This window comes from Callospermophilus lateralis, chromosome 15, assembly GCF_048772815.1.
Source record: "Callospermophilus lateralis isolate mCalLat2 chromosome 15, mCalLat2.hap1, whole genome shotgun sequence".
Lineage (NCBI taxonomy): Eukaryota > Metazoa > Chordata > Mammalia > Rodentia > Sciuridae > Callospermophilus > Callospermophilus lateralis.
In genome coordinates, this window is record NC_135319.1 from 19,785,860 (window position 1) to 19,813,743 (window position 27,884).

Genomic DNA, 27,884 nt, shown 5'->3' on the forward strand with positions numbered 1-27,884 from the left:
GGAGCCTTCCATGTTGGCTGCCTCTACTTCCCCAGGGATTGGGGTGTCCCCATAATCTTCCTCTCTGAGCCCTGGTTTCAGGCTCTATAATGGAGAGTCCTCAGCCTGAAATGAGGTGAAATGAGCCAGAGAGTTCTTGGAGTGATCTCAGAACTGTTGGGTCCAGGTTTGCAATGTGGTAAGGATAGAGGCTGAGAGTAGGCATTTTGGATTTTTTTTTTTTTTAATACTGGAGATTGAACCCAGTGGCTTGTAACCATGAGCCACATCCCCAGTCCTTTTTATTTTGCATTTTGAGACAGGGTCTTGCTAAATTTCTCAGCGCCTTGCTAAGTTGCTGCGACTGGTTTTGAACTTGTGATTATCCTGCCTCAGCCTCCTGAGCTGCTGGGATTACAGGCAGGTGCCACTGCACCCAGTTATGTTTTGGAAACTTTTATAGCAACTTGGCAGAGTAGTTTTATGACTGTCTCATCGAATAATAGAAAACAGGACTTGATTTTTGAATGTCTTTGGTTCATTTTTTTAAATTTTACTGCTACACAAAAAATAAAAGTTGTACATATTGATGGGATATCATGTAATGTTTGATATATGTATATATGTTTCATGTATAATATGTCCTTTAATCATTGTGTCATCATGTAATGTTGTGCAATGTTTAAGTCAGGTTAAACATATTTACCTCCTCAAATATTTATCACTTTTTTTTTTTTGTGGTGAAGACTTCCAAATCCCTTCATTTAGCTTTTTGAAATATACAATACATGATTGTCATCTGTAGTCAACATACTGTGCAATAGCACTCCAGAGCTGCTTTCTTCTAATTGTACCTTGGTGCCCATTGTTCAGTCTTTTCCTATTCTTCTCTCACATTTGGTTTGTTTTTCAATTTCATTTTTCTAGTAATTAGTTTTTTTTAATATATATTTTAATTGTAGGTGAACACAATACCTTTATTTATTTTTATGTGGTGCTGAGGATAGAACCTAGTGCCTCACACATGCTAGGCGAGCACTCTACCACTGAGCCACAACCCCAGCCCCTAGTTTTTAGTGTGTATTACAAAAATATCAGTGTTTGGTCGAATGGAAGTTGATTAAACTGGATGCTTCACCACAGAGTATATTGCATTTTAGTGTGCTAATTATATTATACATGATCATATCCTTTTCAAGAAATCTGGGCTCCTCATTCTCAGGGTTCTATTGACTCTGTTCACCATCTTTACCTTAAACAATGGTATCAGACACAATCATGATATGATCTAATGTGCTCTAAAGGACCTAGGAAGTGAATTGCCTTTAGCCAACTTCCAAACTCCTGAAATGAGATGACAGCAGGCCAGGCCAAGAGATGAGCCACCTTTGATGCCTAGACTTAGAGGCAGGAAGGAAAACCTCAGACCCATTTTGGTTATTAGCATGGTGAAAAAAATTATAATTCCCATTTATTGGGCATTTACCAGGTGCCAACACTGTAGCATGCTTTACTGTGTTCTCTCACTAAATCCCCACCAGCACCCTGGGAATTGGGCATTTTTATCTCCATTCTTCATGCGAGGAAGCCAAGACAACTTACTCTGGGTCACACGGCTTTAAGTATAAAGAAGTAAGTCCAAGTTGGGGAGGGTTCCCTTTAATGCCCACAGCCTAAGACACAGCAGTGTTTTAGGAGGGAGCTTCCTCCCCAGTCCCCGGTGTTCAGGCAACCCAGGGAATGAGACGGGGTCCTCATCTGAATGTTGGGTTTTAAATTATACATTTCTTCATGAAGAAAATAAATGGATTTAAGAACTGTGGGTCTGCTTTCTCTAGGGCAATAATAAATCTCTATATCAGCTGCCATTTTGGTTCAGCATAAGAATTTCAGGGCTATTCTGTGTTTTAAAAATATCTACCAAAGACCAGAAAATGTCTTCCCCGATGTGAGCAGGCAGCTCTGTGCCAGGAGCCCCAGGATTCCTGCAGAGGCAATGTGCTGAGGGGCCCAGTGGAAGGTGAGCATCCCCAGGTGGAAATACACAGCAAGCCAGAAATGGCATACGTTGCACCTGCCACAGAGATGCAGAGAATCATTGTCCCAGCCCTACAGAGACCAATGAGAACCAAGTCTGACTCATGCATTAGTTTGATTCTATGATCATCCAAAGTTTTGCTGAGTGTTTGGGCAGGAGGATGAAGAAATGGAATTGCCTTTTGTAAAGGGAATGACTAAGAGCACGAGATTTGAGTCTAGCATTGCAAATTCATTATTGAAGTGCGTGATCTTGGGTAGAAAGCTATTCAACCTCCCCAAGGCTCCATTTCTTTTTTTTAATTTATTTTTATTGGTTATTCAAAACATTACAAAACTCTTGACATATCATATTTCATACATTAGCTTCAAGTGGGTTATAAACTCCCATTTTTACCCCAAATACAGATTGCAGAATCACATCGATTACACATCCACATTTTTACATAATGCCATATTAGTAACTATGGTATTCTGCTACCTTTCCTATCCTCTACTTTCCCCCCTCCCCTCCCCTCCCATCTTCTCTCTCTACCCCATCTGTTGTAATTTAATTCTTTCCCTTTTTTTCCCTTCCCCCTCACAACCTCTTATATGTAATTTTGTATAACAATGAGGGTCTCCTTCCATTTCCATGCAATTTCCCTTTTCTCTCCCTTTCCCTCCCACCTCATGTCTCTGTTTAATGTTAATCTTTTCCTCCTGCTCTTCCTCCCTGCTCTGTTCTTAGTTGCTCTCATTATACCAAAGAAGACATTTGGCATTTGTTTTTTAAGGATTGGCTAGCTTCACTTAGCATAATCTGCTCTAATGCCATCCATTTCCCTGCAAATTCCATGATTTTGTCATTTTTTAGTGCTGCACAATACTCCATTGTGTATAAATGCCACATGTTTTTTTATCCATTCATCTATTGAAGGGCATCTGGGTTGGTTCCACAGTCTAGCTATTGTGAATTGTGCTGCTATGAACATCGATGTGGCAGTATCCTTGGAGTACGCTCTTTTAAGGTCTTCAGGGAATAGTCCGAGAAGGGCAATAGCTGGGTCAAATGGTGGTTCCATTCCCAGCTTTCCCAGGAATCTCCATACTGCTTTCCAAATTGGTCGCACCAATTTTCAGTCCCACCAGCAATGTACAAGAGTACCCTTTTCCCCACATCCTCGCCAGCATTTGTTGTTGTTTGATTTCATAATGGCTGCTAATCTTTCTGGAGTGAGATGGTATCTTAAGGTGGTTTTGATTTGCATTTCTCTGACTGCTAGAGATGGTGAGCATTTTTTCATGTATTTGTTGATTGATTGTATGTCATCCTCTGAGAAGTGTCTGTTCAGGTCTTTGGCCCATTTGTTGATTGGGTTATTTGTTTTCTTATTGTTTAATTTTTTGAGTTCTTTGTGTACTCTGGATATTAGGGCTCTATCTGAAGTGTGAGGAGTAAAAATTTGTTCCCATGATGAAGGCTCCCTATTTACCTCTCTTATTGTTTCTCTTGCTGAGAAAAAACTTTTTAGTTTGAGTAAGTCCCATTTGTTGATTCTTGTTATTAACTTTTTTGCTATGGGTGTCCTATTAAGGAATTTGGAGGCTGACCCCACAATATGTAGCTCAGAGCCAACTTTTTCTTCTATCAGACGTAGAGTCTCTGATTTGATATCAAGCTCTTTGATCCATTTTGAGTTAACTTTTGTGCATGGCGAGAGAAAGGGATTCAGTTTCATTTTGTTGCATATGGATTTCCAGTTTTCCCAGCACCATTTGTTGAAGATGCTATCCTTCCTCCATTGCATGCTTTTAGCCCCTTTATCAAATATAAGAAAGTTGTAATTTTGTGGATTGGTCTCTGTGTCCTCTATTCTGTACCATTGGTCCACCTGCCTGTTTTGGTACCAGTACCATGCTGTTTTTGTTACTATTGCTCTGTAGTACAGTTTGAAATCTGGTATCGCTATACCTCCAGATTCACACTTCCTGCTTAGAATTGCTTTTGCTATTCTGAGTCTTGTTTTTCCATATGAATTTCATGATTGCTTTATCTATTTCTGCAAGAAATGCTGTTGGGATTTTGATTGGTATTGCATTAAACCTATAGAGAACTTTGGGTAATATTGCCATTTTGATGATGTTAGTTCTGCCTATCCATGAACAGGGTATATTTTTCCATCTTCTAAGGTCTTCTTCTATTTCTCTCTTTAGGGTTCTGTAGTTTTCATTGTATAAATCTTTCACCTCTTTTGTTAGGTTGATTCCCAAGTATTTTATTTTTTTTGAGGATATTGTGAATGGAGTGGTTGTCCTCATTTCCATTTCAGAAGATTTATCCCTGATATACAGGAATGCCTTTGATTTATGCATGTTGATTTTATATCCTGCCACTTTGCTGAATTCACTTATTAGCTCTAGTAGTTTCTTTGTAGACCCTTTTGGGTCTGTTAGATATAGTATCATATCATCTGCAAATAGTGATAATTTAAGTTCTTCTTTTCCTATTTTTATGCCTTTAATTTCTTTTGTCTGTCTAATTGCTCTGGCTAGTATTTCGAGGACTAAATTGAATAGAAGTGGTGAGAGAGGGCATCCCTGTCTTGTTCCAGATTTTAGAGGGAATGCCTTCAGTTTTTCTCCATTCAGAATGATGCTAGCCTGAGGCTTAGCATATATAGCTTTTACAATGTTGAGGTAAGTTCCTGTTATCCCTAGTTTTTCTAGTATTTTGAACATAAAGGGATGCTGAACTTTGTCCAATGCTTTTCCTGCATCTATCGAGATGATCATATGGTTCTTATGGCTAAGTCTATTGATGTGGTGAATAACATTTATTAATTTCTGTATATTGAACCAGCCTTGCATCCCAGGGATGAATCCTACTTGATCATGGTGCACAATTTTTTTGATATGCTTTTGTATTCTATTTGCCAGGATTTTATTGAGGATTTTTGCATCTAAGTTCATTAGAGATATTGGTCTGTAGTTTTCTTTCTTTGAAGTGTCTTTGTCTGGTTTCGGGATCAGGGTGATGTTGGTCTCATAGAATGAATTTGGAAGAGCTCCTTCTTTTTCTATTTCTTGAAATAACTTGAAAAGTATTGGTACTAATACTTCTTTGAAGGTTTTGTATAACTCTGCTGTATATCCATCCGGTCCAGGGCTTTTCTTGGTTGGTAGTCTTTTGATGGCTTCTTCTATTTCCTCCTTTGTTATTGGTCTGTTTAAATTGTGTGTATCTTCCTGACTCAAACTGGGCAAATCATATGACTTAAGAAATTTATCGATATCTTCGCTATCTTCTATTTTATTGGAATATAGGGTTTCAAAATAATTCCTAATTATCTTCTGTATTTCTGTAATGTCCATTGTGATATTGCCTTTTTCATCCCTTATGTTAGTAATTTGAGCTCTCTCTCTTCTTCTCTTCCTTAGCATGGCTAAGGGTCTGTTGATCTTATTTATTTTTTCAAAAAAACAACTTTTAGTTTTATCAATTTTTTCAATGTTTTTTTTGTTTCAATTTCATTGATTTCTGCTCTGATTTTAATTATTTCTTGCCTTCTACTACATTTGCTGTTGTTTTGCTCTTCCTTTTCTAGGGTTTTGAGATGAAGTGTGAGTTCATTTATTTGTTGGTTTTTTCTTTTTTTGAGAAATGAACTCCAGGAAATAAATTTCCCTCTTAAAACTGCTTTCATTGTGTCCCATAGATTCCGATATGTTGTGTCTGTATTTTCATTTATCTTTAAGAATTTTTTGATTTCCTCCTTTATGTATTCTGTAACCCATTGATCATTCAGTAACATATTGTTCATTTTCCAGGTGATGCAGGATTTTTCCTTCCTTCTTTTATCATTGATTTCCCATTTCATTCCATTATGATCAGATAAAATGCATGGTATTATCTCCACACCTTTATATTTACTAAGAGTTGCCCTATGGCATAATATATGGTCTATCTTTGAGAAGGATCCATGTGCTGCTGAGAAGAACGTGTATCCACTTGATGATGGTTGATATATTCTATATATGTTGGTTAAGTCTAGGTTATTGATTGTGTTATTGAGTTCTGTAGTTTCTTTATTCAGCTTTTGTCTGGAGGATCTGTTCAATGGAGACAGCGGTGTGTTGAAGTCACCCAAAAGTATTGTGCTGTGGTCTATTTGACTCTTGAACTTGAGGAGAGTTTGTTTTATGAATAGAGGCGTGGGGAAAGGTAAAGGCACCTGACGTCCCTCCCCCGGAAAGCTAGGGAAAGATTTTATGCGAATTCCCCGATGTATGGGAGATGGGCTGAATAACACACAACTGTTCTATTGCTGCAATCTGTCGGAAACTGGCGATGGTGATGTCAGCTCTCCAAGATGGTGGCCGCTGGCTTCCTTGGTGGACTGTCCCGTGTGGGGGACAGAACTGGACCGCTTCCTTCCCCTGTCTCAAACCCCGAACTCAGCCCAGAGCTCAGTGAGGGCACAGCCGGCAGGACTCCACAGAATCCAAAGCGCCATTTCTGTGCGTTGCTGGCTGCTTCTCGGTGCCCCCATCTCTAGCCGCGGGGCGGGCCGCGGATCAATCAGCCTGGATCTCCGGGCGCACAGTTCACTCGCAGTTGAGACCCAGTAACTGGTCCTCAGTGATGGAAATCCTTCCTCTAGGTTTTGGTGCACCCCAATTTTGCTGGAAATTCCTAACAAGATAGCTTTTGGTCGTTCTAACTCGTTATTCACCTGCGCATTGACGCGGTACACGGGGGGTGATACACTCTATTCGCCGCCATCTTCTCTCCCTTAAGGCTCCATTTCTTAACCATAAAATGAGGGTGTGTTATCAGGCATAAATTCGATGGCATAAGTAAAACACGCAGTGTGGGATGGAGTCTGAAGAAAACATGGACACTGGACATTGTTATCCTTTTTTTCTGCGAATCCTTTTATACTTATTCTTCTTTCACAGCAAAGTTGGCCCGAGATGACCAAATTCACATTCTCAAGCAGCACAGACGTAAAGAATTGGAAACGCGGCAAAAACAGTACCGGTGAGTTATAGCATTAGATCAAGTTGGCCATGCGCCATGGTTTCTTCCCTCTCAGGTGCATGGTGTTAGATAAACCCTGATCAAAGCTTATGACCTAATCTGCAGGTAAGTCATGAAGGCACCAGCTCTCCATGGTGATGCCACAATCACCAAGCTTCACATTACCTACTATTTCAGGCAGAAATGGTGAAGAGGAAGAGACTTGTGGAAAAATCGTGAGACCAACCATGTTGTCTGTAGCAGAAAGATGGTAGCAAAAGCTCCGGTTTGACTGAAGTTCTCCCACCTGCTGTGGTAGGGGTTGCCCTCAGCTTTTGTGTCTTCTAATAATACATCATACATGTCAGTGATGCATGATCTGTAATGAAACTACAAACCTTATTTCCCTGACTAAGAAAAAGAGAGGGCTGAAATTAGTAAGATTCAAAATGAGAGGAAAAATCAATAGTCACAGAGATTAGATTTAATAATAATAATAATAAAAGAATACTGCCAGGCATGGTGGTACATGCCTGTAATTTCAGCTTCTTGGAAAACTGAGTCAGAAGGTTGACAAGTTCAAGGCCAGCCTCAGTAAATTAGCAAGACCCTGTCTTAAAATAAAAATAAAAAATGATGAAATCCTGGGGGTATAGCTCGGTGGTACACCCCTGAATTTAATCCCTAGTACTGCAAGATAAAAGGAGGGGGGAAGAGCATGAATATCTGTATGCCAACAAATTAGTCAACTTAGTTGAAATCCTAGATAAATATCAAACTGTCAAACTGACTTAGAAAGAACTAGATAATTTGAATAAATAACTCATAAGGAAAGAGTTTAATAATTTTACAAATTTCTACAAATAACAACCCAGATTCAGAAGGCTCCACTGGTTGAATTCTGTCGCACATTTAAGAAATTAATACCAATCTTGCATAAACTCATCGTGGTTTTTACAATAAGTAAATACCATTCATAGTATCATATCAAATCGGACAAACAAAGCATAAGAAATGATCAATAATATACGAAAATCTCATATGAATATCGGTGTAGATATTTTCAACAAAATACTACCAAACCAAATTTATCCGTATATAAAAGGAACTATTCAATATGAATAGATGGTCCTTTGCCCAGGTAAACAAGTTTGGTTTAACACCCCAAAATCAATTGTTCTAATAATATATGTATCAATAAAGAAAAACCAAAGAACAACAACAACAAAAAACCACTTTACAACCCCATTTTATAGATAGTCAAAAAGCATTTAAAAATTTTTTAAAAAGTTTTCATGATAAAAATACTAAGTAGTAATTAAAAAGAATTCCCTTAACATGACAAATGACATCTACATGAAACTCATAGTTAACATCAGTGTTCTTGGGTAAGACTGAATGTGTTCACCCTAAGATTCAGGAACAAGATAGTGATGTGCATGTTTGCCATTTCTGTACAATCTTGCACTAGGTGGTGGGTCTATCCAGGTTAGTAACTGAAGAAAAATAAGAAATAAAGATACTGGAGTACAATATATACAATATATACTGGAGTACAATATATACAGTATATACAATATATACAACATATACTGGAGTACAATAAATACAATAAGTAAAAATCATTCATAGATGACACAATTGTTCATATAGAAAACCCTAAGAAAATTACCAAAAGAGAAAGAAAGAAAAAAATGGTTAGAAGTAATTAACACTGCAAAGTTAAAAGCTGAAAGATAAATATAGACAAATAAATCATTTGTTTCTATATTCTAGCAACCAACAATCTGGAAATAAAAATAAAGAAAATATTTCCATGTCAAAATGAGTAAACTATTTATGAATGAATTTAACAAAAGAAGTTCAAGACTTATACAATAAAACTCTAAAACAATGCTGCAAATAATTGAAAAAGACCTTAATAAGGTGAAATATATTTCGTGTTCATCAAAGGACTTAATTTTAGTTAAAATGGCACTATTACCCCAAATGATATACATATCCAGTGCAATTTCTATCAAAATGCCAGCTTGAATTCAGATGGAAATGCAAAAGACTCCAGATACCCTAAGCAATTAAAAAGCTAAAAGAAAACAAAGTTGTAGGACTTACACTTCCCAATACCAAAATTACTATATAGCCATGGTACTCAAGAAAATGTGATATTGGCCTGATGAGGTGGCACATGCTTGTAATCCCAGCTACTTGGAAGCTGAGGCAGGAGGCACAAGTTCCAGGTCAACCTGGACAACTTAGCAATAGTCTGTCTCAAAATTTAAAAATAGAAATAAAGAACTTCAGATGTAGTTCAATAGTAGAATGCCCCTGAGTTCAATCCCCAGTCCTGGAAAAAAGAAAGAAGAAAAGAAACAGAAGAACAGAAGAAGAAAAAAGAAAAGAAGAATATGTTGCAGACATAGGATAAATATATTGATCAATAGAATAGAACTGAAAGTTCAATGAACTAGAATTGAAAGTTCAGAAATAATCCTTTATACTTATGGTAAATTGATTTTTTTTTTACAAAAGCAGCAAGAAAATTCAATGGAATAGTCTTTTCAACAAATGGTGCTGGGAAAACTGGACAGCCAATATTCAAAAAAAGAAAGAAAGAAAGAAAGATGTTGAACCTTTACCTAACACCACATACACATATACATAAATCAACTCAAAATGCATCAATTAGTAACTGTAAGAGCTAAAACTATAAAACTCTGTGAAGAAACCATTTGTGAATTTAAATTTACCAAAGGGTTCTTTGAAATAACATCCAAAGCATAAGCAATAAAAGAAAATTGATATTGTCACATTTTAAAATATTTATTTTTCAAAGGACACTTAAGAAAATAGTGCAGAATGAGAAAGAATATTTATAAGTCATATATTTTATAATAGACTTAAACTTGATATAAGACATGTGGCCCAGTTAAAAAGTAGGCAAGGATCTGAATACCTATTTCTCCAAGGAGAATATACAAATGGACTATGAACACATGAAAAGATGCTTGACAGGTTAGTCATCTGGGAAATCAGCACCACATTGAGTAAACACTTCACACCCACTAGGATGGGGAAAATCAAAAAGTCCAATAACAATGGTTGATGAGGATGTGAAAAATCAGAACTCTCACATGTTGCTTGTAGGAATGTAATATGGTACAGCTGCTTCAGAAAACAATCTGATAGTTCCTCAAACTGTTTTAACAGAGAGTATCCATATGACCCAGCAATTCCACTGCTAGGCATATACCCAGTGAATCTCACCGTCATGTATGTCTATAAGAACGAGGTTCTAATTAGAATAAGATATGTTCCATGCTTGCATAACTACATCAAAATGGATTCTACTGTTGTGTTTAACTAAAAAGAACCAATAAAAAATGAACATCATAAAAATAGGGGTAAGAAAGAAATGAAAGCTTATGTCCACATAAAAACTTGTAGGTGCATGTTTATTACAGTATTATTCATAATAGCCAAAAGGTATGCACAAACCAAATGCCCATTAACTAACATATCTATATCATTTGATCATAAAAAAGAATAAAATACCAACAGATGATACAACATGGTTTACATTACAGCATAATAAAACCTTGAAAACATTTTGTTAAGTGAAAGAAACCAGCCACAAAAATGCCATCTGTTATATTATTCCTTTTATATGAAATATCCAGAACAAGGAAATCTTTAAAGACAGAAAGCAGACCAGTGATTGTCAGTTAGCTTTCCATCACTGCAACCAAATACCTGAGATAATCAACCTAAGAAAGGTTTGCTTTGGCTCACTGTTTTGGAGGTTTCAGCCTACAGTCAGGAGACCTCTCTGTTTCTGGTCCTATGGCAAAGCAGCACATCAGGGAACAGAGGGGATGGAGGAGCAAAGGTTCTCACCTCAGAGCAGTTGGGAAGCAAAAAGGGCCCAGGGTCCCAGTATGTCCTTCAAAGACACACATCCAATGACCAACTTTCTTCCACTAGATCCCACTCCTTAAAGTTTCCACTAATTCCAAATAATGCCACAGCTAGGGACCAAGCCTTAACCCGTAGATCTTTGGGGAACGCTTACCTAAAATATAGCAGTAACCTGGGGAGGAGCAGGAGTGGTGATAAAAGATATAGCTGCTAAAAGATATAGGGTTTTTTTATGGGTAATGAAAATGTTCTAAAATTGACTATTGTGATGGCTTCACGCATCTGTAAATATACTAAAAAGCCTCGAATTGTACACTTGAAATAGGTGAATTTTATGGTATTGGAATAATATTTCAATAATTCTGGAAAAATTAAAAATCAACTCAAAATAGATCATCAAACTGAATGGAAAAGCTAAAACTATAAAACTCTTAGAAAACATAGGAGTAAGTCTTTTTACTCTTGGGTTCAGCAAAACCTCTTAGATAAGACACCAAGAGCACAGATAGAAAAAAAAAATAGCTCAGTTGGAGCTATTTGAGGGATGAATTTTACAGTAGAAAATTGTATCTCACCAAGAGCACAGAGAGAAAAAAATAACCCAGTTTATCAAAATTTCAAACTTCTATATTTTAAAGAAACATCATGAAAGTGAAAAAGACAACTCACAGAATGGAAAAATCTCTGCAAATCATTTATTTAACAAGGGACTTGGATGCAGAATATATCAAGAACTCTAACAATTCAATTTTTAAAAATAGAAATAATTCAATTTAAAAATCAGCAAAGACTTTAAGGAGTCATTTCTCCAGACAAAATTTGTTAATGGTAAATAAAAACATGAAAAATGTTCAACATTGTTAGTCATCAGGAAAATGAAAATCAAATGCACAAGATAGCAAGTCACACCCTCTAGGATGGGTAAAATAATAATTAAGAAAATAACAAGTGTGGATGGAGATGTGGGGAAATGGGAGCCCTGATACACCACTGGTAGAATGGAAAGCAATGTAGCCACTTGGGGGAAACAGTCGGGAAGTTCCTCAGAATCTTAAGCTGAGCTTTGGTCCAGTGATTTTATTCCTAGATGTCTACTCAAGAATAATGAATCAGGGATTGGGGTGCAGCTCAGTGGTAGAACACTTAACCTAGCATGCATGGGTCTGTGTTCCATCCACAGGACAAAATATATGCAAACCATATATTTAACAAGGGACTTGAATTAAGTGGGGGCAACTTGAATTCCATTAACTGACCAAAGATAATATATATATATATATATAAAGTAGGACATAATCTAGCATTAAAAATGAATGAATCTCAAAAATCAATATGCTGAATGAAAGGGTTATTCACAAGAAACACATATTGTGATCGTATTTTTTTTTTTTTTTTTTTGGTGGTGATTCTGAGGTTGAACCCTGAAGTATTTTACTACTGAGTTTGCTGAGTTACATCCCAGCCATTTTTATTTCTTATTTTGAAATGGGGTCTTGCTTAATCACATAAGGTGGACTGGAACTTGTGATCTTTCTGCCTTAGCCTTCCAGTTGGTGGAATTACAGGCATACACACCATACCATGTTCAGTGTTGGTTTGATTTTATCTTTATGAAATGCCCAGAAGAAGCAATCCTATAGTAACATATTAGTTGTTAGTGATTGCCTAAAGCTGATTTGGGGATGGGGAATGAGGAGTTACTATTAATGCTGACAAGACTTCTTTATGGAGTAAGAATATTCCAAAATTAGATGATAATGATGGTTGCACAGCTCTGTAAATACACTAAAAAACCCCTCCTAATTGTGTAAATTTGAGGGATGAATTTTACAGTGTAAAATTGTATCTCAGTAAAACTATTTAAGCAATAATAGCACATGATCAAGACTGCTCCTCTGGAAGCAGTTCACTGTGGGCTGTCTCCGGTCTCTGTGTTGGGTGGGCTGTTATGGAGCTTTGAGTCAGCTGGGCTTCTGTGCTCCAGCCTTTCCTAGGCTACACCTTTCTTTCTTATGTACCAAGGCTTCTCACATTTTACTTCCTGCTTTGGTTCCTGGAAACATTTCAATGTATGATTCCTTCCAAGAGAATGAAGTGGAAGGAATCATTCTGAACATTCTAGTGAGAGCATGGTCACCAGGACTCTTGCAGCCTTGAGTGTTATACCTTTTTACAAATTCCTCAATACTTCCTTCAAGGAATGTACAGTATATCAGAGATTTGTTTTCAATTCAATAAAGCAAAAGAAGGGGAATAATATAGAAACAGAAAAATATCTATAATTCACTGTCAGGTGTTTTCACCTCTTCTTATTCATTTATTTTTTGGGGGTGAGGGGAGTTGGGATTGTGCTGTACAGATGACATTACATCCTTCTCTTTATTTTAGCAGTACAGCAGAATCATTTCCCCATATTTTTAAAATCCTTCTAGTGTTCATGTTAGTATATTCCATTGCATGAATGCAGCACTATTAACTTAATCACCAGCCTGGCTGGTGTTCCCGTTTCAACAAATACTTTTAATCTCTGAATACCATCCCCCGCATTTTTCTTTCAACTTTCCCAATTTGTAAAAGCATCTCATCTCCTAGCTCTTCCTCCTTCATCCTTTGCTTGAGCAGCCACTCCACTGAGAATGTGATTGCCCCAACCTCAAAACCTTTAGCTGCATCCCCTTTATGTCAGAAAGATTTCCACAATACAGAATAAAGAAATGAGAAACAGAGCCATACATCCATGGACACTTGATATGGTAAAGAGGGCACTGTTGATAAATGTTCCTGGGTGCTGCATGTCCATCTGGAAGAAGGAGAGAGGCCAATGTGGAGGAAAAAGAGAGGAGGAAATGTAGAGGAAGAACTTTGTTTGCACCTCTTGTCATTCAGAAAATTCAACTTGGGGATTGATTAGACTTAAAAGGTTAAAGGCAAAACTATAAAACTTTTAGACTGTTAGATTCTTCTTCATAGTCTCCAGGTTAAATTTATTTTTTCAAATAAGACTCAAAAACATATTAACTGTAAAGGAAAGAATTGGCAAGTTCACTTGTCTCAAAATGAAGAACTTCTATTTATTGACAGACACCACACCAGGCATAGTGGTGCAAAATTGTGGTCCCAGATATTTTCAAGGTTGAAGTGGGAAAATTCCTTGAGCCCAGGAGTTCAAAACTAGTCAGGGCAACATAGCAATACCTTGTCTCAAAAAGCAAGCAAACACAAAACAGGAGAGAATGAAGGTGAAGACTAGTCATGGAGTGATTGACAAGGGCAATTATTCCTAGAACATCTAGTACATAAAGCATTCCTATAAATCTATAAGAATGAGACTGTTGATCTAGTGAAACATGTGCAAGCAGTGGAACCAGTCCTGCACAAAATATGAAACCAAATATATAAAAATGTGCTTTGCTTTAGTGCTGATCACAGAAATCAGAAGTGTGACCACAATGAATTCCTACTTCAAAATCCAGGTGGGCAAAATGCCAATAGTTAGACAATACCCAAGTATTAAAAAGATGTGAAGAGATGGCAACACTCATATAACTGCTGGCAGAATACAATCTCTAGGAAATGCAGTTTTTGTACACTCTGTGACCCAGACGTTCTATTCCTAGATCCAAATACATATGCATGTGCACCTGGATGTAAACAACAACATTATTCATGATAGCCAACAAATGGAAACAACCAAATGCCTATCAACAGTAGAGCAGATTAAAAAACTGTCATAATTTTAGAGAGCAATGGGGATGAACTTCACAAATGCAATGTTGAAGGAAAGAAGTCAGATACAACATGTTTAACCAATCCATAAAGTTTGAATTATATTGTTTAGGGTAATGTATAGTAGTGGAAAGAACAAAAGAGTAACAAGAAGTGATTCTCATAATAGTAAAGATGTAGTGGCACATGTCTATAGTCCCAGGTACCTGGGAAGCCGTTATGGGAAGATTGTGCCCAGGAGTTCAAAGCCAGTCTTGTCTCAAAAACAAGCATATTAAAAAGTAAACATGATAGTTACAAGGGCTAGGGGTTGAGGGTAACGGTAATGTTCTCATTGGGAGGTGGCTAGACAGGTATTTTGTGCATATTTCTGCACGTGTGTGCATATATACACATATACATGCATACATAGATTAATATATTCTATTTCACACAAAAAAATCACAAATAAAACTGATATGCCTGTAGTGTCAGGTGTGACACTGTGATCTGACTTTACTGTGGGTTGTGTTTAGGATATATGAAATTTCCAATTGCTTTAGAGACTCATGTGCAAGTCTCATTGCTTGGGGATCACACGGTGTTTTGAGGCACTTGCAGTTGGTACAGTGCCCAGGGTGTTGTCTTATAATGCTGCTCCCATCACAGAGGGCTTTTTTAGTTTTATGTTTCTTCTTTGGTTTCATTTCCAAACTTCAAGTATCTGCACAAAGTCCTTATAGCCAATTCTCCAAGCACTTCTAGCTTGTGGAACTGGGTTAAGATAAAATGTCTATAGATTAATTTAATTTGTTATCAGCCTTAGTACCTGAGTCATAGTTAGTGGGAACCTGAGTAGATTTGCTCTCCACTCACCTACCAAGATTCTTTGGAAGCTGTTTAACATCATCACAATCTTGGATTTGTGGCAAGGACTAGAGGATTTGTGTGTGTGTGTGTGTGTGTGTGTGTGTGTGTGTGTGTGTGTGTGTGTTTGTGAGAGATATTTTGTCCCTTTCTTAGACCTAACTGTCATTTTTCTTTCTCCTTCTACATTTCTTTCTCCTTCTACTTTCTCAGACTCCTTCCTTCTCTTCCCTTCAGGAAACACTGAACTTTGTGTGATCTGCACAATCCTGGAGTTCCTCTTTCACATGAATTCTCAGGCTTCCATATTAGAGTTTGGAAGTAAAGGGATGACACAGAATAGTCCCCAATAAATCAGAAAGCCACATACCCAGCTGGCCTGCCTCCCTGGCTCAATAATGCAGGGAGAGAGAGCAGCTGAGCCAATTTGTACCCCTGCGGCCCACGACTGTGAGTGTGACGCCCAAGCACACCCCCAGCAGCAGTTTGTGTGTTCTGCCATCCACATCATTTAACCTAATCTATCTGTTGCCTCTCATTTTCACTCACCTCTATGTTTTGAAGAGCATCCAGCGGACACAGATGTCATTCCTTAATTTCGACTTCTGTATAGCCAACCATTGTATGATTTGTGCCTTGGCAGTGCTAGGAAGTGAACCCAGGCTCTCTCTCAGGCTAGGCAAGGGCTTTCCTACCAAGATGCATTCCCAGCCTCGTACCATTGTATGCATAATCCTCTATGCTCATTGGCTCTTCAGATGGTGAGAATGTGGGCTGTCTTTAACTTTCCTGCTATTTCTTTCATATATTTCTGTGTTCTCCTGGGAGAGTTACTCTAGGGAATTTTCCTAGAAGTAAACATGCAGGTTTGCAAACTGCACATGTTTTAAGTGTTCTAGATATCGAAGACTGGTTTTTCCAAGAGGTTCTGCCAAATTATACCTTTGGAAGATGTCCCTGATGGTTGCTGTTTACCTACATCATCAACACACTTCCCATCTTGAGACATTTTAATTCTTGTTCATCTTACGCAGGTGTGAAATACTATCTCATTGTTTTCCTCTTTGTAAATTGCCACATATTTCTTGCTTCATGTGGATGTACCGTAAACTCAACCAACCATCCCCCTAATGACAGACATTCAGCAGATTTCCCTTTTGTGTGTATGTTGGTTTTGGACATTGCAAACAGTGCTGCAAAGAGGCAACTTGTACAAACATTTTTATGCACTGGTGCTTCACTAGCAGGTTCATTTCCAAAACTTCCATTGATGGGTCAAGTTAGCACTTTTTATTTTAAGAAATACTGACAAAAATTCTTTTTACAAAATATTATAATGTTTTCAGTCCCATTGATTGTGTTAAAAAAGATAACTTTTTCTCATAACTTTGCCAATAACTTATGACACCTATTCTTTCAATATTTGACAATTGAAAAATCCCTGAGACCTTAGTGTTGTTTTTAATCTGCATTCCCCTGTCCATTGCCTGTTATTTAAATTGCCTGTTTGTATGTTTTATTTCTCTGTGAGTTCTTGTCTTAATATCTATAGAAGCTCTTATATATAAGTGTAGTTTCTCTTTTCTATATGCATAGCATTTTTTATTTGTTTGTTTGTTTTTGTCACAAAATATTTTAATTTTTTAAAATTTTCTTTTTTAATTGATTTTTAAATAATAAATGACAGCAGAATGCATTATAATTCTTATTACACATATACAGCATAATTTTTCAGATCTCTGGTTGTATATAAACTATGTTTACACCAATTTTGTCTTCATATATGTACTTTGGATAATGATGTCTATCACATTCCACCATCCTTGCTAACCCTCTGCCCCCTCCCTTCCCCTCCCACCCCTCTGCCCTATCTAGAGTTAAACTAATATGTACTGTTTATCCTTTATAACCTTTGAGCTTTCTACTTTGCTTAATAAAATCTTCCACACGCCAATATTACCCAAATACTTCTATGTATTTGCCTGATATTCTTATAGTTTTGTTTTTAGTTTAGACTCTTAATTCATCTACCCTGGGTCTTTGTACATGATGTCAAGTAGGAGTCAAACTTTCCCAGCATCATTTATTAGATAATACATTCTTTGCTGCTCACTGGGAATGGCACCCGTGGCACACAGCTGGCACAGGATGGCGGTTGGGTGCATGGGCCTGGAATAGAGTGTGGGGCTCAGCTCCCACAATTGGGTCCTGTGGGCCTCAATTCTCTCATCTTTAAGATGGAGGAAATAATATAGTTACCTATATTAGTTCATTTTATGTTTTTATGATAAGCTATCTGAGGCCAGTTAACTTATGAAGAGGTTTATTTGGCTCATAATTTTGGTAGCTGGTGTGCCTAAACCACATGGCACCAGCATCCTGGTGAGAAACCTTTGTATCGCAACATGGCAGAGAAGCAGAAAGGAAAACAACCATGAGCAGAAAGGACCAAAGTGTGAATGGCCTCACTTTACAACAAAACCAGCTCTCTTTAGAACTAATCTGATCCCATGAGACCTGACCCACTCCCTGGAAACAGCATTAATCCAGTTATGAAAGCAGAGCCCCCACTGACCTAAGGACTTTCCACTGGGCCCCACTTCTTAAAGCACACTGGGGTAAGCTTGAACATGTGAACCTTTGGGGAATGAACCATGTCACAGCACGACCTTGTAAGTTTTTTTGTTTTCTTGTAATTTTAACTACACATAATAATGGGATTCATTGTGATATATCCATACATGCAAAAGCATAATTTGGTCAATTTCATTCCCCCATGCCCTCCTTTCCTCCCTGTTCTTCCCTCCCCTGATCCCCTTCCTCTCGTCTACTGGTCTCTCTTCTATTTTCATGAGGTTCCTCTTCTTTCCTTTTCCCTCTCTTGCTTCTATATATGAGAGAAAACTTAAGACTCTTCATTTTTGAAGTCTGACTAATTTTACTTAGCACAACATTCTCCAATTGTATCCATGTTCTCAAAAATGACATAGCTTCGTTTATCTTTTTCGCTGAATAAAACCACATTTTATATATATCACATGTTCTTTATCCGTATATCCATCGGTGGACACCTATATGGTTCCATAATTTGACTATTGTGAATTGTGCTGCTATAAACACCTCAGAAGTTTTTGAAATAACTAAATAGGTTGAATGATATTTACCTTGTATTGACACTTTACTGAACTATTTTGTTGGTTCTAATCTCGATTACTTTTAGTGAGTCTTTGTAGTTACTTAGTTACCTTGGCCACATTATTAGAACAATAATTTTGTCTTTTATTTTTCATTATTTACACCACTGTTATTCTTCATATTGAATAGATGGAATCTCCAAAAAAGTAATTTTTATTTATTTAAGATTACATTTGTTGTTTTTTTTCAGAATTTTATTGTTATGAAATGAATATGTATATCAGATAATTTTTCACCATACCTCTTCTAATGTTGGAAAACTATAGTGTTTTGGAGAGGGAAAGATATACGATGTATTTTATGTGTACCAATTTTTTCCCTAGATGATGCTTGAATATATATCAAGGAAGAATACACAATGTATTTCCTGTGAATTTAAAAAGGAAAATTTAAATGATGTTTTAAATATTCAAGGCATTGTATATTCATGTATAGGCATGGATTCCAAATAGCTCTAAGTATTGTGGTAATATTAGGTTTAGTATTGCATAATGAGTGTGTTTGGGTATTGCTAAGAGATCCTATATGTTTATCAAAAATTATGTATGATTAAAAGAATGTTCACTTCTTAATGAGTAGGACAACAGGTGTGAATATATGTGTTCTGAAACAGGAATGGGTGTCAAGACAACCAAATGATTACAGATTTTTGAACATGGGGTTCAATGGATATACCTCATATTGAATATAAAATGATTTAAAGGCCAATGTACAAATGATGAGAAAAATATCTTTAGTATAATGTTCAGGAGTTTTGTGCTTCATTGGAATTTAATTTTTATGTAGTTATACTTGTTCAGTTAATTTCCTCAGAAGGGCACAGGGTAGTATATCTGAGTCTGTGCCTCACCTGTCCCTACCTATCACTTGACTTGTTAGAAGATGATCTAAAAGCAATGTTGGTAAACTTTTGGCTCTTAATGTTGATTAGAGCTCATAAGCTACCCAGTGGCAAGGAGGAAGACATTAGTAATTTAAATTGGCATGACTAATGATAATTATCTAATAGGAAGTTACTACCAGTGGGACTCCCAAATGACACTGCCTTCCTAACTTCAGTGTGATACATGAGAAATATAGTAATCGTATATTTTTTCCTGGAACTGAGAATATTTAAATCATTTTTCAGTTTAAGGATGTTTTCTTCAATTTCTTTTATTTCTTAAAAAAAACTTCTCCATGTGTTCCTCTCTCATTCTGGACTTCTTATTGTTTGCATTTTAAATTTTCTGTGTTTGGGCTTCATTTCTCTCATAGTTTCACTCTTGATTTCAATTTCTTTGTGGTTCTGCTCTGCATTTGTTACATTTCCTTCTATTTGTGCATGTAACATTTCTTGCCCTAAGAGGTGCTCAATAATTCTAGAATGAATTGATTTTGTCTTCTAGGAGACCGATCATACTTAGAGTGACTATTCTCTTTTTCTATTTCCATATTAAATTCTTAACTTAGAAACCATATTTGTGTCTGGAAAAGTCTTTTTACATTGAATTATACTATTTGCATCTCCTTAAGTTATTCTCTCTTTTTGTCTCTGTCTCTCTCTGTCTCTCTCTCTCTCTCTCCACACACACACACACACACACACACACACACACACAAATGTCTTTCCTGCTTCTTCCTTACTTCTGCCTAGTTGTTCCTCTTGATCTTCCTTAGTGAAGTATAATTTTTTTTTCTTTGCCTATTTTTGTCTGAGTGTGAGGCCTTTGGTTCCTGTGGGTCAACCTGTCAGGATGTCTCAGGCCATAGCAGAAGGAGCATAGGGGTTTGATTTCAAGTGGGCAGTAGCAAACTTGCTAGCAAACTGTCCCATCTCTATACGCTGGGCCCCATTGTCTCTTAACTTTTCAGGTAGGGTATTTCTGCCCATTGATGCTGCATCCCAAGGAGAATGAGGAAGGACAGGCAGAGAAAATGTTTTGTCTATTGAGTAAATGTTCCCAATTTCTCTTCTAAGTAAACTCTCAACTTAAAATGTAAATGCCGTCTGCTGGCATGTATGTTATTTTGGGGATCACTGAAAAATATAGGTCCAATAAGCTCTTAGTGTTGATTAGAGCTCATAAGCTACCCAGTGGCAAGGAGGAAGTCATTAGTAATTTAAGTTGGCATGAGTAATGATAATTATCTAATAAGTAGTTTCTACCAGTGGGACTCCCAAATGACTGGCTCAATTTTAACTATATTGGTGATACCTTGAATGATTTTCCAAAACAAAAGAAAATTATTTGCGTACTTGTCCACATTTTTCTCTTACTAGCATCAGCATACAAATCATTAAAAAAATAAATTTAAGGAAGAAGAATGTTATCAAATCGAAGAAACTAGAATGATGCTATGTAAGTAAGCCAACAGTTAGAAATGCAAGGCACCATGTAACAGAAATCACTTTTCACAATGCCTTTGTTGTCGGAGGGACTCTGTCTGGTTCCTGGTCACTTCTTATGATCCTAGAGAGAGACCGTGGGCTCAGAATACCATGAAAAACATGAGGAGTTTCATAACAGTAAAACAGAAGATTTTATTAAAAGTATTTTAGGCTTTTTCTGTGGGGGGGCGGGTATATTGGGGATTGAACTCAGGGGCACTCCACTGAGCCACATCCCCAGCCCTATTTTGTATTTTATTTAGAGACAGGGTCTCACTGAGTTGCTTAGTACCTCGCTTTTGCTGAAGCTGGCTTTGAACTCATGATCCTCTTGCCTCAGCCTAGACTTTTTAATGCTCTCAAGTTTTTCCCTCAGCAGATTAAAAAGGAAAGTCAGGAGTTCAAGTGAAAAAAATCTGAAATCTCAGAAAGTAAATTTTGACTGGATATGGTGGCACATGCCTGTTGTAAATTGTAAGCCAGCCTCAGCAATGTAGTGAATGTAGTGAAGCCCTAAACAGCTTAGGGAGAACCTGTCCCAAATAAAAAATATAAAAGCCTGGAGTTGTAGCTTAGTAGTTAAGTGCCCCTTCGTTCAATCCCTGGTACAAAAAAAAAAAAAAAGAGCGAATTTTGTTTTTTAAACAAATACTAGTTTATTATTCTTACTCCCCACAAATGAACACCATTTTTTTTATCTTGTTTTCACAGTCCAGGTTGGTGAATAAATAAACAAAAGAAAAGTAGAGTAGGAAAATAAAACACAAGTGTCCAGTGCTAAAAGATAGTTTCAAGGGCACCAGGAGCTCAAAATTCTTACTGGATTTAGTGCATGGTTCACTTTGGGAGGGAATAATTTTAATTATAATAATCTCTAAACCTGCTGTTGGCTCATAGATTGGAAAGAGCAGCCCCTCCACAGTCTGTGCCTGGGGTCCTCACCATTTTTCTCACTGCCTTGCAGTCCTGTTCTGAAGGCATCAGAACTGTCCCATATTCCTTGGCCACCACATGAAAAACATGCACACAGTCCAAGGGTGCACACTGACCAAGCTATGAGGACACTGAACATCCACGTTGGGTGTGGCTTGGCAGCCTTAACCACTTCTGCGTCCTGTGACCAGCAAGGCAGGCATCTGCTATGGGAAATATTGTTGTTTGAAGTTGCCTCTAATACATGAGTTCTCCTGAGGCTTCCTTCGTTGTTTTTGATGTACTTGTGCACATCTATTCCATTCACTATTCCTTGGCTGTAAGCCAGTCTCAGGTCTCCCCCTGATACGGTCAGAGCCACAGGACTTTGGAAAGGAGTCCCAGTATCTTGCTGGATGCAGGTTCAGTCTATGCAGAGTCAGTAGAGTGGGCATGTCAGGCACCACCTTTACATAGCAGACAACACAGGCAGCCTCCAGCCGATGGGACCAAAGGTTAGCCTTTAACCCAGTTTTCTCCCTTCTCGTGCTAGATGGATGGAGTGGAACCCTGGCTTCCCCTTGAGTATCGATGCCAGATGCCATAAGGATCTGCCCCGGGATATCCAATTTGATAGTGAGAAAGGAGTGGACTTTGTCCTGAACTACTCCAAAGCGTGAGTTTCTGAGAACTTAAGGATGCTGGGTGGCCCCTCGGAAGCCAGGGTTGGGCATGGGACCCTTACTCTTTTCCTCATGGGGGCTTTGGGTTGGATGAGCAGCACTCAAAGCATTTGATCATATTCTGTCCATAGAGTGAATTCTCAGGGTACTACCACAGATAACCTCCAACCCAGGTCAGCGTGTATACTAACACAGTCGTAACCTGAGGACTCTAGGCACCAAGCACGGCTGTGTTTTCACTGTGGGTGGGCATTATTGTTTGGAACGTGCAGTTGCCACCCACATCGTATCTCCTCAAAGGCCAAATCAAGGCGGACAGTGTCTAGGCACTGGGTGGAGGATGAAAGAAAGGAAGGGAAGCAAAGAGGGAGGTGGCGTGAAGGCCAGGCAGTGCCTTTCTTATGGCTACTCAGTGATTCTTCAGGTCATTGTCAACTTTGTATCCGGGGAGCCTGGCACAGCAGCTGCCACAGAATAGGTGCTCAGACAACTCTGTCAAAGAATGAATTGAATGTAACCCACCTGGCCACTCAGGGGCCAGTATTGCTACCTCCCAGGACTTCCCCTCACTGTGGAGAAAGGACACACACACAAGATACAGGTACCTTCTCCTCATGCATCTCCTTCATGGCTCACAGCAGCGAAGACCAGAGGTTCTCACTCCCGACTACATTTAATATTATAGATTCCATGCTGTTCCACCCCTCCCCATATAGACCACTGAACTGTGGTCTTTGCATTGCTGCTGGGGCATCTTTTAAATTTTCCTGGGTGACTCAAGTGTGCAACCAGAGTTGAAAACACTGGCCTACATGCCTCTATGGGCCTCACCCACCCTCCCAAACCAGTTGTATGTAAGATCAAGTCCACGTGCTGGGGTCTCAGGGAGCTCGTCCTGCTCTCTAAGCTTCATCATCTCTCCCTGGTACCAGTGTTCTTGGGAATAATCCATCCACCTACTCCCCTAAGCTTCCACAGCATTTGGATGGCTCATGAGTTGTTGGGAGGCTGCTTATAAAAAAGCAAATATAATTCTTTCACTCTCCTCCCTGAAGTCCTTCAGTGATTGTCCCGATTTCAGGTGAGATCCCGGGTTTTAAGATCCATTCAAGTGGACCTGCCATCCCCAGCCTTTTCTCCTCCGCACCTGCCCAGGCTGCTCCAGCCCACGTGAATCCAGAGTTATCTATAGGGCATCTTCGTGGCCCCCTGTCTTTTCCCATGTTGTTTCCTCTGCCACAAACACCCTTCCCCTCTTCTTTGCCAGTATGTGGGTGACAGACCCTTCTCCAAGAAGCTCCTGCCAGTCCCTGGGCCTAGTGAGGTCTCCTCCCCTGTGCTCTGACACCCCCCGCCCACACTGGCCACCATCCCTTCAGTACTGCTGCAGCCCATCTTGCTCCACATCATCTTGGTCACTTAGCCTCTTGAATGAGGGAATGTTTGACAGGAATAAAAGCAAAGAAATCCTGGGATGGGCCCTTCAGCTCCTCCTAACACAGCACAGCTGGGGCAGTCAACTGAGCACTGACTCTGTGTTGGCACACTGGACCCAGGCATATGAGATCCAAGAGACAAGAGGACCTTCCTCTGAGCCATGTGGGCTGAATCTTAGGGAGGTAAAGGCAACTCAGAGGAACTCACTCTACGAGCACACATGGGGAGGGGCTCTGGCTGGTGCGGGCAATCCTAGGATGTTGTCTAGTTTCTCTGAGACTAGATGTTGTCCTCTGGAAAAGAAGACCCAGCTCCTACTCAGGATTATGAAACTGATTTGGGGCCATGGAAGCCATCCAAGCTGATACATTGAAGGGTACCCCTAAAGACAGTGCTAGTCTTCACCCATTCTTAATAATGGAGTGAGACTCACTGGATGCTCCTCCAGAACCACCTGGCCATTGAGCAGGTGCACCCTCAGACAGAAGTACATAAAGAGACTCTCCACCCGGGCATTCTCTTAATGATAGGACCCAGGAGTTCTTCAAAGCCAAGGGACATTTGGTCTGGCTTTGTTGCAGGCCAAGCAGACACACATGGGGGTCTGACAACAGGACAGGATGTTATGATGGGGACAGCACCATTTACAAAGGTGTGTTGTGGCCAGATCAGGCCTGCTGGGGAACCCAGGGGGTTATGAAACTTCCTGGTGGCTTTAAGGGAAGAACAGCCTGTGTGTTTATCATCTATGCACTCACTGTTTGAAGTATGGAACTCAATTGCAGGACTGGTGAGGCTGATAAGGGAATGGCCTCTTTAAAGGAAATTGAGAAAGAGAGCTTCCTTCTTGATAGAGCAGACGGTACAGAATGTGCATGAGTCCCGGAGAATGGTGACTGAGAAGCTCAACCATATACCCTCTGTGCAATTTGCAACAGACGTGACTGGTGGAGGACAGTTCCTTAAAGGGCCTTGTGTGAAGCATCCTTGTTCAGGGCCCATAAGGCACCCAACCCACACCACAGCTATCTTCCCAGGAAGGCAGCATCCAATGCACTACCACAAGCCACAGTCGTCATTTTTGCCATCAATAGAATGAATCTTCTGCATCCAGGGAAATGGGGAGATGTGTGAGTGTTTGAAACAAGCAGTGATGGAGTTAGAGCTGCGCTGTAGAAGCTTGACCTTGACAGCTTTTATGGGCCAGGGAAGCCCAGGTGGGGAAGAGGCCCCATGAACACAGGGGCCAGGGAACAGAGCAGATGCAGGATGTGGTGTAGGGTCTAGTCAGAGTTTGGCTCACAATGGGAAGATGCTGAGGGGAGAACTGAAGACACTGGGCTTGTTGTCATTAAAAAAGATAAGCCGAGAGAGTGCAGCCGGCTTTAAGGCCATGGCAGTAGATGGCAGCCCTGTGAGGGACAGGGGAGGGAGGCCAAGACCAGGCAGAGGTTTGGAAGGGAGGAGAGGAATGTGGCCTGAGAGCAACAATCCCACTGCTCCTGCCCACAGTCCCTAGACAGCCATCTGCTGCTTGTTCAAGGAGGACACTTATATACAGCTGATCCTCCTATTCCTAACTACATGCAAATTGAAATTTTTCCCAAAAAATAAACCATAAAACCAAACTTTTTCTTCTGGTCATTATTCCCTTAACAATATAGAACAATGCCTGCTTCAATAGCATTGACAGTGTATCAGTGATTGTAAATAATTTGGGGATGATTTAAAGTATTAGTATTGCAAACATCTCGCTTGGCCTTTGGTGTGGCCATTCAGACAGGCTTCTCCACAAAACCTGCAACCACCCAGGCAATTGTTAGGGGATCTCAACTCAAGAGCATTGAAGACCAGGATCCATTCTGCCTGAGCCACCATTTCCTCGCCTTTTTGCTTGTGGGGCTGTGCTCTTGGGTGTGCATAGGTTATTTGCAAATTACCAAGTCATTTTATGTAATGCACTTAAGCATCTGAAGACCACCAGGTCCTGGATCTTGGAACCAATTCCCACAGATATTGAGGGACAACTATGTGGCAGCTGCTCAAAAGGGGAGAATGGAGCAGTCCTTTGAGAAGAGGGAGGCTTCAGAAGGGCAAGAACCTGGGGAATAGAGACAGAGAACCATAGAGGGAGCAGATTTTTAGTGGGGAAGTAAAATTCAGAGCCAATATGGGGCAGAGGGAAAGCACAGAGGCTGGGGCAAGAGAAGTGACCACAAAGGGATGGAAAGGAGGGTGGCTGAGGAAACTCATTCACATAACTCTGGAAAGCAGAGCTATGAGTTTTGCATGAGAAGAAGACCCCCTACCCTGTTATCGCCACCCCACCTCAAAAACCAGATGGCCCCATGCCACTGAAGTACTCTTAGAGTGTTAGTTCCTTAGCTTCACTAATGCTACCCCTAAACATTGAAAATTCTTTAGCAGTGCCTCTCATGCCGGGGTAGCCCCCCATTATCTGTGGAGGATATTTTCCAAGAGCCCCAGTAGAAACCTGAAACTGTAGACAGTACTGAACCATACACACACTGGGTTTTCTCCTGAGCATACACAAGTATGATGAACTTTTACCTTGTCACTTAAATGGGACACATTGCAGCTTCTCTTTGACATATTAAAATTATCATTGTGATACCACCACAGTCAATCTGATAACTGATCAGTTATCTGAGATGAGATGGCTACAAAACGACCAATGGGTGGATACGCTGGACAAAAGAATGATTCATATCCTGGGTGGGTGGAGCAGGCCAACAAAGAAGACTAAATTCTTGATCCTGTATTCCTGTTGGATATGTAGACTAGAGTGAGGAATCAGACTAAATAAATAAATAAATAAATGAATAAAAATAAAGGCTCCTGGAAGAGAAGATGCCCAAGCTGAGTGTTGAAGGGCATATAGGCATTAGCCATGCTGATTGGATGGAAGGAGTGGGAAGAGATGGCCACTTTGTGGAAGTAAGAGTCACAGCAACTTAGGAGGAGCAGGGTGGATGCTTGTGCAGGGAAGTGGGACTAAGGATGCCAAGGCAGGAGATGGACAAGGAGTCTCTCCTGTACCTGGGCAGCCTGATCATGGGGGTTGGAAGCAGGGGCAAGATCCAAGGGACAGACACTGAGGGCAGACATTTAGAATCAAGATCACTTGTCAGAAGTTTCCAGAGATCAGAGGAGATCAGAGATGATTAGGGTCCTTTGGCTGTGGCCACTTTGAAGTATTAGCACCAGGGACAGAGAACAGAGGGGTAAAGGTTACTTTTCTATGGAAAGTTTATTGCGGGGGAAGGGAAGAAAAGGGTCAAAGAAATTAGATAGAGGGACAAGGGGAAGGGAAAGAACCACTTGCTAGCTGCAGACCAACTTTGTGAACAGGTCCCCTAGAACACAAGGACCTGGGCTGTAGACATTAATATGAACAATAAGAGATAACCATGGTAGTAGTCTCTAATATCTGTTAAACTCTTTACCTAGCAATGCTTTTGTACATCATGGCAGCCCTGTGAGACAGTGGCTATCTTTAGGTCCTTTTCAGAGATGAGATAACTAAGGCACTATGAAGGTAAGGGACTTATCAAGCCTGTGTGGCTAGGAAGTGCTTGGGCTGATCTGTACCCCTCAGTTGCCCTCTCTCCTGGGCTTGGGGAAACTGCGAGCCCCATGCAGGATTCTTGTGTCCAGACCCTCAGCACATGGTGGGGGTGTTGTAGAGTCTGAGACCCTCTGATGCAGCCCCTGGTGGATTGAAAGGAAGATCCTCTCAGCATTCGTGGATCCCGAGGAT

The 27,884-nt window shown here is 39.5% G+C and overlaps 1 protein-coding gene across 1 annotated transcript in view; it reads left to right on the forward strand.

Annotated features, from left to right (window-relative positions):
• Positions 1–27,884, forward strand: part of Alox5 (arachidonate 5-lipoxygenase) — a 64,759-nt gene that overhangs the window by 16,655 nt on the left and 20,220 nt on the right. The window contains exons 3-4 of the mRNA XM_076834566.1: positions 6,958–7,039; positions 22,537–22,659. Coding sequence (XP_076690681.1) covers positions 6,958–7,039; positions 22,537–22,659 — 205 coding nt within the window. The remainder of the gene's footprint in view (positions 1–6,957; positions 7,040–22,536; positions 22,660–27,884) is intronic.